Source organism: Dichomitus squalens (genome assembly GCF_000275845.1).
Source record: "Dichomitus squalens LYAD-421 SS1 unplaced genomic scaffold DICSQscaffold_9, whole genome shotgun sequence".
Taxonomy (NCBI): Eukaryota; Fungi; Basidiomycota; class Agaricomycetes; order Polyporales; family Polyporaceae; genus Dichomitus; species Dichomitus squalens.
The window spans coordinates 17,162-33,216 of NW_006766891.1; the positions used below are offsets into that span (position 1 = coordinate 17,162).

At 56.4% G+C, this 16,055-nt stretch overlaps 6 protein-coding genes across 6 annotated transcripts; 2 read left to right on the forward strand and 4 right to left on the reverse strand.

Moving 5' to 3' along the window:
- Positions 1–503: 503 nt before the first annotated feature.
- Positions 504–2,783, reverse strand: DICSQDRAFT_135398 (uncharacterized protein). The gene is made up of 5 exons (XM_007364442.1): positions 2,599–2,783; positions 2,316–2,543; positions 1,684–2,264; positions 1,524–1,601; positions 504–1,455 (listed from the first exon to the last, which is right to left on the reverse strand). Exons 1-5 carry the CDS (start codon positions 2,642–2,644, stop codon positions 739–741), a joined length of 1,650 nt encoding a protein of 549 aa, XP_007364504.1. The 5' UTR covers positions 2,645–2,783; the 3' UTR covers positions 504–738.
- Positions 2,784–3,156: 373 nt separating this feature from the next.
- DICSQDRAFT_160864 (glycoside hydrolase) lies at positions 3,157–6,609 on the forward strand. Its single transcript, XM_007364443.1, has 15 exons — positions 3,157–3,388; positions 3,450–3,647; positions 3,703–3,788; positions 3,845–3,917; positions 3,974–4,090; positions 4,149–4,355; positions 4,417–4,744; positions 4,793–4,843; positions 4,910–5,550; positions 5,604–5,660; positions 5,727–5,974; positions 6,046–6,135; positions 6,195–6,259; positions 6,325–6,362; positions 6,417–6,609. The coding sequence occupies exons 1-15, from the start codon at positions 3,202–3,204 to the stop codon at positions 6,434–6,436; spliced, it is 2,406 nt and encodes an 801-aa protein (XP_007364505.1). The 5' UTR covers positions 3,157–3,201; the 3' UTR covers positions 6,437–6,609.
- A 292-nt stretch (positions 6,610–6,901) lies between these two features.
- DICSQDRAFT_135400 (uncharacterized protein) lies at positions 6,902–8,532 on the reverse strand. Its single transcript, XM_007364444.1, has 2 exons — positions 7,390–8,532; positions 6,902–7,329 (listed from the first exon to the last, which is right to left on the reverse strand). The coding sequence occupies exons 1-2, from the start codon at positions 8,452–8,454 to the stop codon at positions 7,069–7,071; spliced, it is 1,326 nt and encodes a 441-aa protein (XP_007364506.1). The 5' UTR covers positions 8,455–8,532; the 3' UTR covers positions 6,902–7,068.
- Positions 8,533–8,715: 183 nt separating this feature from the next.
- DICSQDRAFT_84136 (MFS general substrate transporter) lies at positions 8,716–11,146 on the reverse strand. Its single transcript, XM_007364445.1, has 11 exons — positions 11,100–11,146; positions 10,778–11,048; positions 10,513–10,692; positions 10,321–10,441; positions 10,146–10,244; positions 9,963–10,087; positions 9,753–9,894; positions 9,445–9,697; positions 9,317–9,379; positions 8,972–9,254; positions 8,716–8,914 (listed from the first exon to the last, which is right to left on the reverse strand). The coding sequence occupies exons 2-11, from the start codon at positions 11,045–11,047 to the stop codon at positions 8,780–8,782; spliced, it is 1,671 nt and encodes a 556-aa protein (XP_007364507.1). The 5' UTR covers position 11,048; positions 11,100–11,146; the 3' UTR covers positions 8,716–8,779.
- A 479-nt stretch (positions 11,147–11,625) lies between these two features.
- DICSQDRAFT_154331 (uncharacterized protein) lies at positions 11,626–15,154 on the reverse strand (the record flags this gene model as incomplete). The annotated part of the gene is made up of 6 exons (XM_007364446.1): positions 11,626–12,855; positions 12,926–13,055; positions 13,105–13,779; positions 13,835–13,918; positions 13,972–14,433; positions 14,488–15,154. The coding sequence occupies 6 exons, from the start codon at positions 15,152–15,154 to the stop codon at positions 11,763–11,765; spliced, it is 3,111 nt and encodes a 1,036-aa protein (XP_007364508.1). The 3' UTR covers positions 11,626–11,762.
- A 176-nt stretch (positions 15,155–15,330) lies between these two features.
- On the forward strand, positions 15,331–16,018 carry DICSQDRAFT_57746 (uncharacterized protein; the record flags this gene model as incomplete). The annotated part of the gene is made up of 4 exons (XM_007364447.1): positions 15,331–15,538; positions 15,589–15,680; positions 15,741–15,840; positions 15,894–16,018. The coding sequence occupies 4 exons, from the start codon at positions 15,331–15,333 to the stop codon at positions 16,016–16,018; spliced, it is 525 nt and encodes a 174-aa protein (XP_007364509.1).
- Between the last annotated feature and the right edge of the window lie 37 nt (positions 16,019–16,055).

Consider the following 16,055-nt stretch of genomic DNA (forward strand, 5'->3'; position numbering starts at 1 on the left):
AACTGTTCTTTCCAACTGCCCACTGGCAACGTCTCGGCCATCCATAAGCGAGAGGGTGAAACCAATGGCCTTCAGGAACGCTGCGAGGGACTTGCCATGGTGGAGATGGATGCCGACCCAGAGGAGTACTGCCTGGAAACCAGCGAGGACTCGGAGAGGTGTAAGGTTTAGCATAGATGCATTATCCGACCTCTACGTCTGTAGGAGCAGTCAGGACGAGCGAATATATACAAACGACATCTATAGTTAGCATATCCCGTCGTCAATGTGGCATATGAGTCCGCCTTGCGCTCAAGCTGCCAGCTGGGCACTTTCACCCTTCCGGCGCTCCCGGTAGTACGCGGTCGACTATTCTACGCGAGGGCCGGATCACGGAGGTCGTTCCTCGTCAACTGCCCTTTGCTAAGCCATCAGTTGGAAGTTCATCAGTATATGGGGGCCTCCCACTGGACATTACACCTCAAGGATGACACCAAGGTGAGTCTTGACGTGGGCGGGGCAAATGATAGACTGAATACGGGATACATTGGGTAGTAGCAGTGTACATGTTCATGGATAAATGATATACGTTGGGGGGCCGCCTCCTGTCCTAACCAATACACATAGAGTGAGAGCTACGCGACACACTTCTCACCCGCAATCCGGGAAGTAATCGCTCGTGTGTCATACGAGCATACAAGATCACAAATATACGGCACTCCGACCCGCGGCGTGCCTCACTGTCTCGGCACATCCACCTTACGAGAATGGATGGACGGGGATCTTCCCATACCACTCTGGGCGGAGCGAGATCCATGCGCTGGACTGAACGCCGCCTAGCTCGACGAGGCCCGCCTGCTCCGCAGCAGCGGCATATTGCTTGAACTTGGGCACCTTCGCCTGAGTGTATATGCCACGCGGGATCTTCAAGCCGACCCAGGACCGGAGTGGCCGTGGCGAACCGCTCATGCGCGACTCTTCCAGAGCTTTCACGAGCGGGTGGAAGTAATGGGGGATTGACGAAGGTACAGCGTTCGGAGCGAAAGAAACGGGGGGCGGCACTGGCGCAGTGATTTCTACCACAACGACGGGCGGGGAATGCGGGGAGGGCTCTTCCTGGGCTGTCGGAGGAAGAGCCTGGACAGGATCGGCATTCGGGGTAATTGGAGATTCGTCGACGTCCAGCGCAGGAGTTGGTGGCGTAACGTCGAGTGCCTCGGCCAAGACATAATCAGGCGTGCGCAACAGATCACCTGAGGAGGATGACACTGCCGAGCCCGAGACAGAGGACTGCGAGCTTTCGCTCGGGACGCGTGACAAGGGCTCTACAGTCGCCGGGCGCAAGATTGATTCCTCAAAAGCAAGGCGCGGGAAAGCGATGGGCTCCGGGGCAATGAGAGGTGGGGCATTGAGACGATCAGGAGGCGCACTGGCCGGCTCTGCGCCATTGGTTGAGTCTCGGCTAGAGGGGGGTGCCTGCAAGACGCGAAACGTCAGTGAACGACCTAGCCCAAGGAACCAGGTAAAGTAAGTGCATTACTTACAGAAGTCGGGTTCGCGGCGCTGACAGGTGCCAGGAGAGTAGCAGACGTCTGCAGAATGTGTGATACGTAGGCTGAGGGCTGATTTGGATGGTAGTCGACCGTTCGCGAGGGAGCGCATGCGGAATGAGCTTGGGAGTACTATTGCGGTATCTGCACGTACCTCATCATCTGGGGCCGGTAGCCTAAGTTCCGCCCCTTTGATGTCTTGTATGAAGTCAACTATGTCTGGGATGGGTGGTTGTGTGCTGATTGACTCCATGCGTCCGTGAAGATGGGTGTCCGCAACGAAACACTCGACCGTAGTGACAATAGAGGGATTCCTCAGATGTCGTCCGCCAAAGAATGAATCGCCTTGACCGCCACCGGTATCCGGAGTGACGGGGGTAATGGGGGTATTAGTCTTGAACGAAGGACGACGGGCATGTTTTGCAGTAAAATGTGGTAATTGACTGCCAAACGATGTACGCCTAGGGGAGCGCTGAGGAGCATCATCAGAACAGCTATTGGGTGCGTCGAGTGTCTGGGGACGAGGGTTTGTCTTGCCCATGATGTCGGTCTCCCAATTCAGGACAGCCGAAGCTTGGGACTTGAGACTCGCGTGGGCGCAGTTGGGTGCGACTAAGACAACACGGTATCTGCGGAGGCGCAGGACTGACACAGCATAGACGAAATCTCGATCTCCGGAGATGAGGACAATTGTAGCCGGCGCCGGATTGTCGATGGCGTATGTGAGCATGTCGACTACATATAATATGGATGATTGCCGCGAATGATGGAATGGACGAGACATACCAATCATCATCTTATCCGCTACGTCCTTCCTTCCATTGTGAGGGCAGTCAGTCAATGAGACCCCGCACGACTGCAGTTCTGAGCGGAGACCGATGGACTTGGAGGACGACTGTTCGGAAAGCTCAAGGTACGCCTTGAACAGCTTCACACTGCCATACTCGTGTGCGACTTGACGTATATTGCTGACAACATCATAGCCGGGTGTGCTAGTCGGAGGTGCGCAGTTCTCTGGAAACGACCATTGAAGGGGGCGCATGGGCGCGTCGGACGGTGCGGAACGTACCGTAGTCCCAGAAGATGGCAACGTGTTCGTCAAATGAATGGCTCATGGCGGCAGCCGACTCTGCGTCCTGCGTAAGGTCGGCTCAAGCGGGGGGTCAGAGTAAGAGATCAAGGAGGCCAAGCTAGGAAGCGGTTGGACGGGGGGATATGTGTGCCTGCGTCGTACCGCATGTCAATAGCATGGGCGGTACGCCTTGTCCTGGCATTTCTCAGGACCGCAATCGAAGTTCCTGTTATACACCGCAACGGTGCGTTTCAGTCTCAGTTCCCGCGATGCTGCAGCACTTTGAATACCGTTCGGACTAGGCTTCAGAGCCATGGCATACAAAGGGCCCATTCAGGCGAGTAAGTGGAGGCAAGAAGTACTTAGCCCTCAGGAGAAGGGGCAAGGCCTGGGCCCAATACAACGGGCACAGCTTCTCGCCTACTTATGTATAGCTCAATAGATAAGATTAGATCCTAGGCGCGGCGGAGAGTGCCACGTCCGATCAAGCATGCGACTCGCTCAACGACTTGCGGGGATCAGACACAACTTCTCTCGCCTCCATCTGACCTTTCATCCGTTTCACACTGGAGTGTCTGGCCTGGTCCAGGTCTACTCAGGATGAGGCTACTCTGGGCTCTGCTACCATTGGTCCCTTCGGTCTTCGCAAAACCAGGGAACGACTCTGATTCTCTCTTCTGGGGAACCTACCGACCCAATCTCTACTTCGGCCTGAGGCCCAAGGTTTCTCAGTCCCTCATGACTGGGCTTATGTGGTTCGGCACACAAGACTACCAGTCCATCTCGCGTCCGTCTGCCACCTCTGCCATGCCGCTGTCATCTGGACTGACGCACGCGGTTGGGATCAGGAACGCGCCATGGATGCGACCAGGGTGACGGTTTGGACGGTTATTCATGGATAGAATACGACCCGCGCGAGGGTGGTGCGCAGGTCATTCATGACACGCCCAATAATGTCAAACTCACGACCGAGTTCCTCAAAGTTCCTGGTGGCGAACATGGAGGCAGTTGGGCAGCTAGGATTAAAGGAGAACCTATCAATCATGGTGAGCGAAACACATATATTCGCGCGCCGAACCGCGTTCTGACAAGAAACCTAAGCTCTACCTTCGCGCGTATCTCCCATTTTCTATGTTGGACTGGAAGGCATGGGTGGTATTGACATGGAGACCGAAGAAGACGAGAATGTGCGTCATGGTTCTGCATATCGCCAACAAGATATAGGCTCAGTCGTATTCTGCAGGGTATTGAGGGTCCTGTCGCCTTCACGGGATTCACACCGGACTTGGACGACTTCACAATCCGAATTGTGGATAGTAAGAATGGACGTATTTATGAAGCCAGAGTCGACCTCATTGTTTGTTTTTTTAAGGCCCTAACAACGTCTACATCACAGAGGGTCAATTTGCGCACGCGTTTCATGCCCGGACCGGGAAGTCTCATCTTCTCGGGCTGCGAGTTTCACCAGGAGAGGTCTGGAAAGCGCTAGGCAGGTCCATGTGTTGCTGGGACTTTGGGTCGACTCTCGGACTAATGAGTTCAACCAGAGTACATCCAGGCCCCCATGATTAGGCATGCCCAGGACATCATCAAGTCATATACTGATCCGCAGAGGGGATACCCGGATCCGGCCTTCATTTTCCAGTTACCGGACGAGATCTACAGTAGCAGCAATCTCTACGCTGTACAGAAGCACTTTGACGGACCGTTCCAGTTTGACGTCTTCTTTGAGAGTGGCAAGCAGAAGCTGAGCTGTAAGGAACACCCATACCTTCTCGCAACGCGTCGGGTGGGACTGACAGTCCTCGCACCTAGCAACCGATTTGGACGTAGGCATTCCTGCACTTTCTGCCTCGTATAACGAGCGCTTCGACACCGTCCTCCCGATACCCTCAAACTACCAAACGTCCGACCCTGAGTCTCTCCGAGAGTTCTCCAAAGCTATCACCTCCAACCTGATTGGTGGCGTCGGCTACTTCTATGGGTCGTCCCTCCTCGATCGTGGCTTTGCATATGAATGGGACCAGGAGGACGATAGTGATCCAGCTGAGTCTGGAGAGAAGAAGGGTCCCACTTTAGTCGAACCCAAGAGTCTCTTGACGGCGACTCCAAGTAGGAGCTTCTTCCCCCGCGGCTTTTACTGGTATGTCTAGGCGCCTCTGATTCAGACACACCCATTCATCATGCACAGGGATGAGGGCTTCCATCTCCTGCACATTGGCCAATACGACAATGACCTGACGTAAGATCTCGTTACTGGTATCTCGGTATCGCGATGTCGTCGATTCTGATATGCCTACCCATCCAGTCTAGAGATTCTTCAGAGTTGGATCAACTTAATCGACGAAGACGGCTGGGTCGCCCGCGAGCAGATCCTCGGCGAGGAAGCTCGTAGCCGCGTCCCTCCCGAGTTCCAAGTCCAAGTCCCCAGCTATGCCAACCCGCCCACGCTCACCATGGCCGTCACCGCGTTCATCGACCGTCTTCGTCAGCAGAAGGGCCCCTCCGAGGCCGACCTCGGCATGGACTATGGCATGGGCTCCCAGACTCCCCTCTCGTCCGAGGGTTCGTCGTCCTCCGCCGGCCGGCGGTTCCTCGACGAGCCCGAGCTCGCGCTCGACTACCTCCGTGCGATCTACAAGCCGCTCAAGCGCCACTACGAGTGGTTCCGGCGCACACAGCGCGGCCAGATCAAGCAGTACGGGCGCAAGGCGCGCTCGCGCACCGAAGCGTACCGCTGGCGCGGGCGGTCGCAGCAGCACGTGCTGACGAGCGGGATGGACGACTACCCTCGGGGCCCCCCGCACGCGGGGGAGCTGCACTTGGACCTGATCTCGTGGATGGCGTTCTTCTCCCAGACAATGCGGGACATCGCGGAGTTCGTGGGCGAGGTGGACGACGCGGCGGCGTTTGAGGAGATCGCAAAGGCGACGATTGCGAACATCGACGGTGAGCAGCCCCATGTTAGACATGAGGGACGCCAGCGCTGATACGCTCTGCAGACCTTCACTGGAGCGAGGAAGAGCAGATGTACTGTGACGTCGGCGTGAACGACGACGGTGAGTTTTCGCGTCCCGGGCTTCCTCCTCCGGCTCTCTGGCTGACGGTCGCGTGCCCTTCCGCAGACGAGTCCTACCACGTCTGCCACAAGGGCTACCTCTCCCTCTTCCCGTTCCTCCTCGGCCTCCTCCCGTCCGACTCGCCTCACCTCGGGCCCATCCTCGACCTCCTCCGCGACCCGCAGCACCTCTGGTCGCCGTACGGCCTCCGCAGCCTGTCCGCGTCGCACCCCGAGTTCGGCCAGGGCGAGAACTACTGGAAGGGCCCGATCTGGATCCAGATGAACTACCTCGCGCTCGCGTCGCTGCACAAGGTGCGTCGTCCCGTTCCGTTCGTGGTCTATATAGCCATTGCGATTTAACTGAAAACGTGACGCGCCGGCAGAAATATGCCGCGCTGGAGGGCCCGTACCGGCAGCAGGCGCAGCAGATCTACGCGGAGCTCAGGAAGAACATCATCGACAACGTCCACAAGGTGCGTCTGCCCCGTGCATTGGGGGAGGAGGGAAGAGGCGCGGCTGACCGCTCGCGCAGGAGTACGTCCGGACTGGGTACGTGTGGGAGCAGTACGACGCGCTCACGGGTGAGGGTAGGCGGAGGTATGTTCATGCTTGCCGGTCGTTGCTATGGTGGTTGTACTGAAAGGGATGCCGGTTCGTCCCAGCCATCCGTTCACTGGGTGGACGTCGCTCGTCGCGCTGGGTAAGTCCTCGTCGTCGCAGTCACGCTTGCGTCGGCTGATGTGAATATGTCCAGTGATCTCGGAGAAGTACTGAGCGCCGTCATTTCCGTGGTTCATGAACCAAAAGCGAGCGTTTTGCCTCCCGCTCGTACTAAGTTATATAATCATGTGGACAATGAGAATGGATGCTTGGTGTTCCACGCCAGGATTGGGGCATGCAACGGTGTGATGATGTATGCTCCGAACACTGAGAGGTATATACATGCGCTACAGAGTGCGAGACAACGTCAACGTCATGGGTAGTTCCATGGAGGTGATGATGGATGGGGCAGGTAGCCGACGGCGCAGCCGAACGTGAGGCCCGAGGGTCTACGGGAGGACTGTCAGAGAGAACGCGAAGAGCATAAACAATCCAACAAACGAAAGCGAAGCAGCATGTGCAGGAAAGCATATACGGACGTGAACATGGACGCTCGTGAAGAAGGATGAATGAATGAACGAACGAGAACCGAGACACGGACGAGAGCGGCAGACGAGAGGAGGTCTGCCATATTTATGGGAGGTGTTGTTTCAAATGCAAAGAATGATGATAGGAACTGCCAATGTGAAGTAGAGTGAGATGCGATGCCACGGTCATGTACGACGGGGGTGAGAGGTTATGGGCAGTCAGTCTCGCGACAGACAATCCGGATAGTGTGAGGACAAGTGAATAGCGGACCCATTCCGTCAAAGCAAACTCATGACCTCTTCTGGGTCAAAGTGAAGTGAATCGAAATGCAGCGAGTCGAGCCGCATCTCTAGATCGCTGTCTGCCTCTACGGTTGTCTGCTGGGTCACTTGGGAGCTCGAAGAAGGCCGGGAAAACATAGCCCCTGAGGACGCAGTAGATGTCCGTGACGACGACGCAGAGAGGATAGCTACTGAGTCTATGGATTCCGGATGTGAACGAGATGAGGTGAACACGTCGTCCAAGCCCGCCGGGGCAGCCTGTGAAGGGACCAGTCAGTGTGTATCACATAAGAGGCATACGCAGAGTGCGCTACATACAGACTGTGACGGAGCCGAGGTAGGATTGGAATCACCACTGCCAAACAGCTTCTGAAGCTCTAGGACGGATAGCCTCCGGACGAACGAGCGTCGCTTCTCGATCTTCGGAGCTTGCGCACCTTCTGAAGGCAAGAAGTCCTCGAGAAAGGGTGACGGTGTCCGTGTCCGTGAGAGGGTAGACTCGGCGGGTGACAGGGGACGAGCGGAGGGAGGAGAGTCCGAGTCGACGAGTGTAAGCGATGTCGGAGACATCATCTCGTCTGCAGGCGATGTGGGTCGGCTCGTCTGGTTTTCCTTGTCCTTGAACGAGGTGAACAGCTGTGCGATGTTAAGCGACTTCCGCCGTGACAGCGAGGGGGAGGTTGGTCTCGAAGAGGACGGCTCTTGGGTTGAGCGCGGTGATTGGAGCGTCGCGGCCTGCACGTCATTCCGGTTCTGGTCTTGACTTCGCGGTAAGTGCTGGTCCTGAGACGACCGTTGCGGTGCGCTGACCGTCGCTCTCCGGTCGCGGTTTCCCTTCCCGACGTTCTTGATCGAACGCAGAGCTTGGGTAGCTCGTGCGCGGAAGGTGCTCGTCTTCTTCGTCTTGACGCTGCGCTCCTGACCGACGTCCGCACCGCCTTCGTCCCGACGGAACTTCACAACTTCTACGACGTCGATGTCGTCGTACCTGCGAATGCCCCTGCTCCGGATGTCCGCCAAGCCGTCCGGCTCGAGCTCCATTTCCATCTCGAGGTCTGCGGCACGAAGCTTAAAGTTCTTCATGCTCCTCCGAGGCATGACGACAGTCTCTTGGGACTCGTTCGAGAACGCACGGCGGAAGGCGGGCGCGCGGTTGTCTGTCTGCTGACAAAAGCTGAGCGCGACGTCGAGTGCCTCCATGTCGAGGCTGTCCTTTGCGGCCTGCGTGGCGTCAAAGTAGCACCACGGAGGATTGTGCTCGTGCTCTTCTTCGGGCGGGTGGACAAAGACGTCGGGCACCTGCTGCATGACGAACTCCTGGGAGGGCGGGGGAACTGAGCTGAGGATTGAGGTGAGCTTGGTGTCAGAGAGCGTGGGCGCCATGGAGGGCGGTCGTAAACTGGACGAAAGGAAGGTAAGGTGAGCCCAGGCTGAAGAGCGCAGTGCCCGGGTGGAGGACGGTGGAGATGTGCAGTGGCCGAGCGCGACGTTCAAGTCCGGACGCGTTCCCTGCGAGCGCTTGTGTTCATTGTATAGCGCTCAGACCCAGACGCGTCCCGTCAGCCGTGATCGAGTCGCTGACTCAGCACCATAGCGCTTCTGCCGATGATTTCTCAAAACCATCCCCTCCGCCGTCATTGAATTCCTGGTGAAAAATCCATGGATACAAAGTCTATGCAAGTCGTAAAATCATAATCCTCTATGTATCTCATACTACCGCCTTCTCGCTCGCTTCAGGGACTTTCTTATCATCAAAGTCAGCACGAGAAGGCGGCTCTGTATGAATCGGTACGTTGTCTCGCAACGCCCATTTTGACTTGCTCCGCACCCATGCCCCGTATTTCTAAGCCCACCGTCAGCATCAACGTGCTTTTCGTGAACGATAAAGGAGGTGACTTACATAGAACAGAAACGGTACCGGCATGCACGCCGAGGCCAGAAACGCGAATACACTGCAAGCCCAGGCATCCCCGAGATTGTGGTACAATGCCGGGCTAATCAGTGGGAATATGGCCGCGACAACGGAGCGAAGGATAACAGTGGACGCGATCGCACTGGCGCAGTATATCGAATACGCGTCCATGAGGTATTGCGTCAATCCCTGCATGATGATTGCGCAAGAGAAGCCGAAGGGAATGCCAGCGAGCACTGGCACAATCCACGGAATAGGCGGGTCGCTTGTCCTATCGGCATGTAGTGAGTATGTCTCGTATGATTCGCATACCCATTCGTGTGCAACACTTACCAAGCGAACCAGAACAGGCTGATTGGGAGGAAAATGCCGCCAACCATGGGCAGGTACAGCCTCCTATATGGGAGGAGAGGCTCAGCACAGCAGCGACAGTATATATATATTCAAACACAGGTACGTACGCTTCTGGCACTGTCCTGCCGTCGTTGCGATCCATCGCTCTCCAGTAAAGTTTGTTCTGGATGGGGGCGAGCGATATACCTAACAGGTTTCCCACGCCGATCCCAAGGAACGCCAGTCCGCCTTCTCCTTCAGAGAACCCTCTCCGTTCCTGGAACACGATGGGGTACGCCGCGAAGAATGCGTATAGCGTCGCATATGCGATCGCAATGTAGATCGCGAGGAGCAGGACGATCGGTTCCGTGAACAGGAAATCTGTTGCGTCGAAGGTGAGCCATAGGAGCAACTGAGTCCTTTTGAGTATACGCACAGAACGGGCGACCCATGTCTCTTTTCAGAACAGCCGACAACGACACTGAGCGGTTGATGTCGAATCGCGATACAAAGAGCACCGCTCTGCCGCTCGCTTTCGTCAGCCGTCGCGCTCTCCGGCGGAGGAGCACAGGGCCAAACTGACCGCAAGAACAACAGGCATCGTGCATTCAGTACGGCTGCCACGTTCTCGGCATCGCGTACTCACAGTTTCTGGGGTGAGGAAATAGTAGGACAGGGCGTTCAAGGCCGATACGATGAACATTATCCAGAACGAGAAACGCCACCCCAGCCGGGATTGGGAAACCCAGCCACCGACAATAGGCCCCAGCACTGTAGTTCACGGTATGGTAAGAGCACTTTGTGATGCGAAATAATCCGCTGAGCGCACCAGGTCCCATCCATGGTGCCGTGCCGTACAGTGAAGTCGCAAAGCCCCGTTCTCGCGCGATCCACATGTCACTGAGGGCACCTCCAGCATTCGTCAGCGCTGTACATATTTAGTGAACCGTTGCACCGCTCCGTGAGCCGCAGGAAGACGCTGTATGAAGACGGAACACGCGTACGGGCCGATCCAAAAATACCGGCGAGGAGACGAGTGCTGAGGATCGTCGCAGCATTGTGCCCGAGAGCGCCGCCCAAATGGAAGAGCATGAACACCGAGGCGGTGAGCACAAACACGATCCGCTGATGTTACGGCAAGTCCCATTAGCGGACTCGGCAGAGATGAGAGCAGGCACCGAGACGCGGCGTCTTACCCGCCCGTATAGCTCGCCCAGCGGCGCGAACACAAGAGGGCCCAGGCCGAAGCCCAGCACGTAGAGCGAAACGCCGAGGATGGCGATCGTCTGGGATATGTGCAGTTCGGCGCTCATGGACGCCAGGCCGCCGGAGTAGCAGCTGCTGCAGAACGAGACGGTGAACGTCGACAAGGCCAGCTGCGAAACCCGAATGAAACCGAAGGGCGGTCAGCACGCGAGCCATAGTGCATTTGTCATGTCATGTAGAGATACCGCGACGCACCTGCCCGGTTATCATCCATTTTCGCGTCTTGGACCAGTTGAACGGGTTGTCTGCGTCGCCGATGTCCCAGTCGACGCGGTATGGGTCCTCGCGAGTCCCGCTGCCGGGGTACTCGCTCGCGGAGGCGAACTTGAGGGACTTCCCCGCGGGGCCGCCGCGTTCCGTTCCGTCCGGGGCGCCGCGCTCGACGTCATGAGGAAGGCGGAGCACCGCCTCTTCGTCTGTAGCGTGAAGAGTCGTGGCCTGAGACATTGGTACGGATGTCGCCATGCTAGAGAAAGTCGTGAGGAAATTGAGTCGTCGGCTGCTAGGCTGTACGCACTATGTTTCGAGCTGGAGGAACAATCGAGCTCAAGGAGTACAAACACGGCGACGGGGTTGGGAGCGTATTACCCTTGGAAAGTATATCATGGGAGCGAGCGTGTTTATATAGGTCGGAAGATCTGTCTTGCCGGTCATACGTACGGGGGAGTCATCCGACTCGTTCGGCCGTGAGTTGATCGCCACAAGATTTCGAAATTAGCGGTCGCCGGTTAGAGTAGTCGGAGGGTATGCTCGGCATGGCGTCTGCCGCTTGCGGCATTCGGATTCCTCGGAGTCCGGACGATCATGGGACTCCTCCGAGTCCATTTCGACAATTCAACATGTTGGTCTCTTGCTTATACCTCGCCGAGTCCCCCTGCCGTATGAGCGTGCAACCCGGCGACTGCAGCGCCTTCATATAAGATGGTCTATGAGACTACAAGTGCTGAGGCGGGCACGACGGCTTGTCTGTAGACGCTCACGGTACTACATCCGAAATCCGCACACCAACCTCTACCTCCGTGTGTGCTGGTGTAGTAGAGAGGGGGACTGATTGAGTATCGTCAACTAGGGCTAACAACGCGGAGGAACGGGCCTACGGATTGCATATCGTAGCAAGCTCGCGGACCGTATGTGAATTGTACGTATCTGAGTTTGAGGCTTCCAACATGAACTGTAAATGCTACACCACGTCTATCATTGACCGCCTCCATCTGGACGTCAGCTCGTCCAATTTGAGTAGAACTGCAGCTGCGGCGCGACGCAGACGGACTTCCTGCGCTCCGCCTCCTCCGAGAACCCTCGCACCCTCCTCCAAGCTACCGAAGACCTTGTTGGCCCACTCGCCTGACCCAACGAGAAGCGCAGTATGTTCAAGGCCGAGCGAACGTCCACCGTCTAGATCGAGGCAGCCGTCCAAGACAATGAGGGCGAGCTCCAAGGCTGCTGTGAGGAGGGCAGCTTCCTTGTTGCTCTTCTTCTCTCCTGGGAGGCCCGACTTCCCATGTTGGTCCGGATCGACGCCGTCGTCCATGCCCTCTCCGCGCGAAACAGGGCGTGTACCGAGCGTGATCGCAAGCTCCAATGCATCGGGTGCAATGACCGCCAGCCACTCGCGAGCATTGCGTGCTGCATGGACGAGGACTGCAATAGTCTCCATCATGCGCCCGAGAACAAGCGAGGAAAGCACCAGTCCCGTCCCCGCTCCCCGATACCTGTGCAAGAGGGGCTGGTGTGCGGTACGGTCTTCGCGCGCTTGCTCGTCTCGGAGGAAGAGCCAGAAGCGGTTAATCAGAGGGCAGATGAAGAACTCGGCGGCGACATCCGTGAAGGTTGTGAGCTTAGGATGTGTAGAACCAGTGTTCGCAATTGCCCGCCTGAGTGCGCTCCTTGCAGAGGATGACGACGGAGGAGAGACTTCAGCAATTCTGGGTGATCCACGGACGCGGAGGTGGCGTTCACGGACGAGCTCTGGTACCTTGTCCGCCGTGGCATCTTTGCTCTTTTCGATTGCGACCTGGCTTATCCCGTCGAGAAGGAGCTGGACAGGATTGTTGGCGTTCAATTGATCGCTGGAAGTAAGATACTTGTTGTGAAGGGCGGGTGGGAGTCTTTTGCTTGGGAACGCGGTTTTCTCCGCCGTAAGGGGTTGCCGGCCGGATAGTTCTGGGATGGGAAGAGAGGCTAGTTCCTGCGCACCAAGGGCCAGCGCATTGAGCATAGTGAACCGCTGGTCTGTAGAGTACTGGTTCGTGAAAAATTGCTCGATGATCGTGCTGATGGAAGGTCGGAAGGTCGCACATACAATGAGCCGTCACAACTCGAAAGACAAAAACGATGACGTACGGCGCAGCCTTTCGAGGGCAGCAGGCGACAAGCGCATTCAAGGCTGCTTGTCGCTTATGATCGAAACCACCTAAGTCGTAATTGTCCTGCAAGCCGATGAAGCCATACACGAGGTTGACCGCGTTTTCCTCTGCGATCGTCGATCAGTTTCAAGTCACCGCTACAGGAGTCAGGCGCACCCAATTCTGTGCCGTAACCACTCTTCCTTCTGATAAGCTCTTCGGCTACATCGAGCGCTACCTCCACTTTTGCTACCGTGTTTTGCTCGTCGTCTGTTTGTACTCCGCTTGTAGGTCGAACCATCTCGCCAAGCTGCGCTAGGTACACAGGGCGAGATACTTTCTTGATGCCAACGTTTAGCGTAGGATCTTTCTCGATCTCAGCCAACTCGGAAGGTGTTGGGGAGGCGGAGCGTGAAGACGCAGGGGATGCGTATCCTGTGAGAGAGTCATCGGAGTCATACCCTGAAGCCGGAACCTCAATGGCGACGTTGCTTGGGGCCGATTCTTCTACCTCTGGTACCCTGATATGTCGGGTTTTCGACGAGTTCTCAGCGTCCAGATCCTCTGCCAGAACTTCATCTGCGTCCGCATCGCTCTGCCTGAGTACTTCTCTCAGCTGTCTGCACCAGGCGCTACCCTGTCCGTCCCCTTCCCATTCGCCGAAGTCGAGCTTCTTGCCCGCCGCACGAGCCACTTCTTCGGCTACCAGCATCCCGCATCTACGCACCGAAGGATCAAGGTGTGAGATGTACAAGGAGATTGATTGGACGAATTGTGGCGACATGACCAGCTCATGGGCGGGGGATAGCGCAGGAAAGTGATTGACGGTGAGAAGCAGCAGTGCTGTGAGGTCTTTTGTCCTGTCAGTAACTAGCGCAGCGCGTTAGCCTGAAACCAAAGAACGTACATTGATGCTGTGAAAGAAGTGAATGTCTGACATGGTCGGTATCAGTCCACAAGTCGATGACCTTCGCCAAGAGGACGTCCAATCCTACCATGTAGCAGTGAAAAGGGAGGTCAAGGAAGCCTAGCTTGGATGCCTACCTTCCCTTGTCCTTGACCCCTTCTGAGCACCGGCAGCCCAGCAAGCGAAGATTCTGGCATGACCCTCTCCCCATGTGCGGCCCAGAGCGACTGCGCTGAAGCAGTCAGAGAGCTCGGTATTCTCCTTTGTCAGGGGACCGAGCAATTGTCTGAGTAAATGCGCTTCCCGCTTGACTGATGCCCTTGTCCGTGGGGCAGGATCAAAAGCGGCACTGCAAGTCCTCACAGACGAGAACAGGGATGTCAGCACCGACCTCAGGGCGTGGGAGGTAGGTAGGGACACAAGTAGATCCGCCCAGAATCTTGAATAATCCAGAGCGTCGGCCGTCCCAAGACGAGCACGGATGGTGGGCATGACACTCTGAAAGAAGGAGGGCTGGGCGGGGCTCATGGGAACGGAAGGCGGAAACACCCCAACGTTGACCAATTTGCCAATGAGATAGGCAACGGATGCTTTTCGTTCTATGCAAGATGATACATCAATATCCGGGTTTGGCGTCGATTATGAGGACACACCTTGAGACCGTACAGTACAAGAGCTGAATATCAGGTTTTCCGTGCGGACACTCACGTTGGTGTAATATACTCCGGGTTCCAGAACAGACGGCAAATCGCGTCGGGTACCCATATAGTTCGTGACCTTAGCAGGTACGGCTATGATATCACGAACACAATCCTCCCAGGTGACGGAATGCCTCCCAGTGAGAGCAGGTGTACCGCCGACAGGGAACAGAACAGAATGGAGGACGTCGATGGGATAAGCTTTGCATAACTTGGCGAGCAAACCTACAGAATAATTCTGCAGAGGAACTGACAACAACGTAGAATAGGCATATAGGGCGATCTGGCTTGCCGCTGGAGACGCGAAAGACATCGCGTCTGGACAGAAGTACTGCTCAACCAATTCATACGCGGATTCCTGCGCAAGGAGAGGCTCCCAGGTTGGGATGACATGCTCCAGTAGAGCTCTTTGTAAAAGCGGAATATGTCGCGAAATGTTGAGCGTTTCACCGCGTATTGGAAAGACATCGATATGCCTGAACCGTGGGGGTAGAAGCCCAATGCTCGCGAGCGGCGCGGCTAGGAGTGAGAGGAGGGTAGACAGGTCTGGGATGGGAGCTTGGAGGCTATTGATAGTGTCGCGTATCTGCGCCAGGTTCGCGTCTGCGAAGTCAGCGGACATGGTGGACCAAAGGACGCGGCGAAGCGGAGGATGATGGAGGCGGGAGACAACCTTGAAGCTTGAAGCTTGAAGGGCGGTCAACGTTTGTCGACGCGCGCGCTCGGCGTCACCTTTGCCTCTGACTTCATCGACGACCTTGGCCTATACTTCCGACAAAGAGGGATTCTACTCCAACAATGAGCGACAATCTCGCGGCCGCCGCGACCCCTCAGGCGCACGATGCGGACATCGAGTACTTCGTTCGTAGGGGCATGACGAAGGGCTATCAGCTAATGTCTGTGGTCACGCCTATCGTGTACACCATGTTCGCCACGACGCGCTACGGTCGAGCTCACCTCAACGTCAACCGGTTGCTTCGCGCGACTTGGATGGGGGGATCCCTCGGTGAGTTTTCTCTGCTCTAACGCGTTTCGCGCAACTTCATGAGTGCGCAGGTATCGTCGGAGGTGGTGCGTTCGAATACGCTCGGTCGGCGTACTCGAACCCAGAGAAGGTTCGGATCCGGAGGTTTCGTACTGCATACGATGTGAGTAGCACATTCTCATGTTACAACGCACGCGTCATCAAACACTTTCGGTCATTACAGACGGCATCCATTCGAGCAGACGACCACTCCACCATTGGTGGTATTTTGTTTGCAGTGATAACACCTGCGCTGTTTTGGAAGCGGGCCAACAGCATAAATTGTGAGTCCATTATGTACCCGAAGCCACTAATATCTTCTCATGTTGTGTTCCAGTGATCCTCGGCGGTGCCGGTGTTGGCTCAGCCATCGGGTTAATAGCGCACCACGCAAGAACCGTCACAGGCGATCCTGCGCCGACTATCCCCGTGCCGGAAGTTCCACCGGTTGCCCCACATTGAGAGAAACTTAGTATAAGATCTATCCTCTGGACTTGCG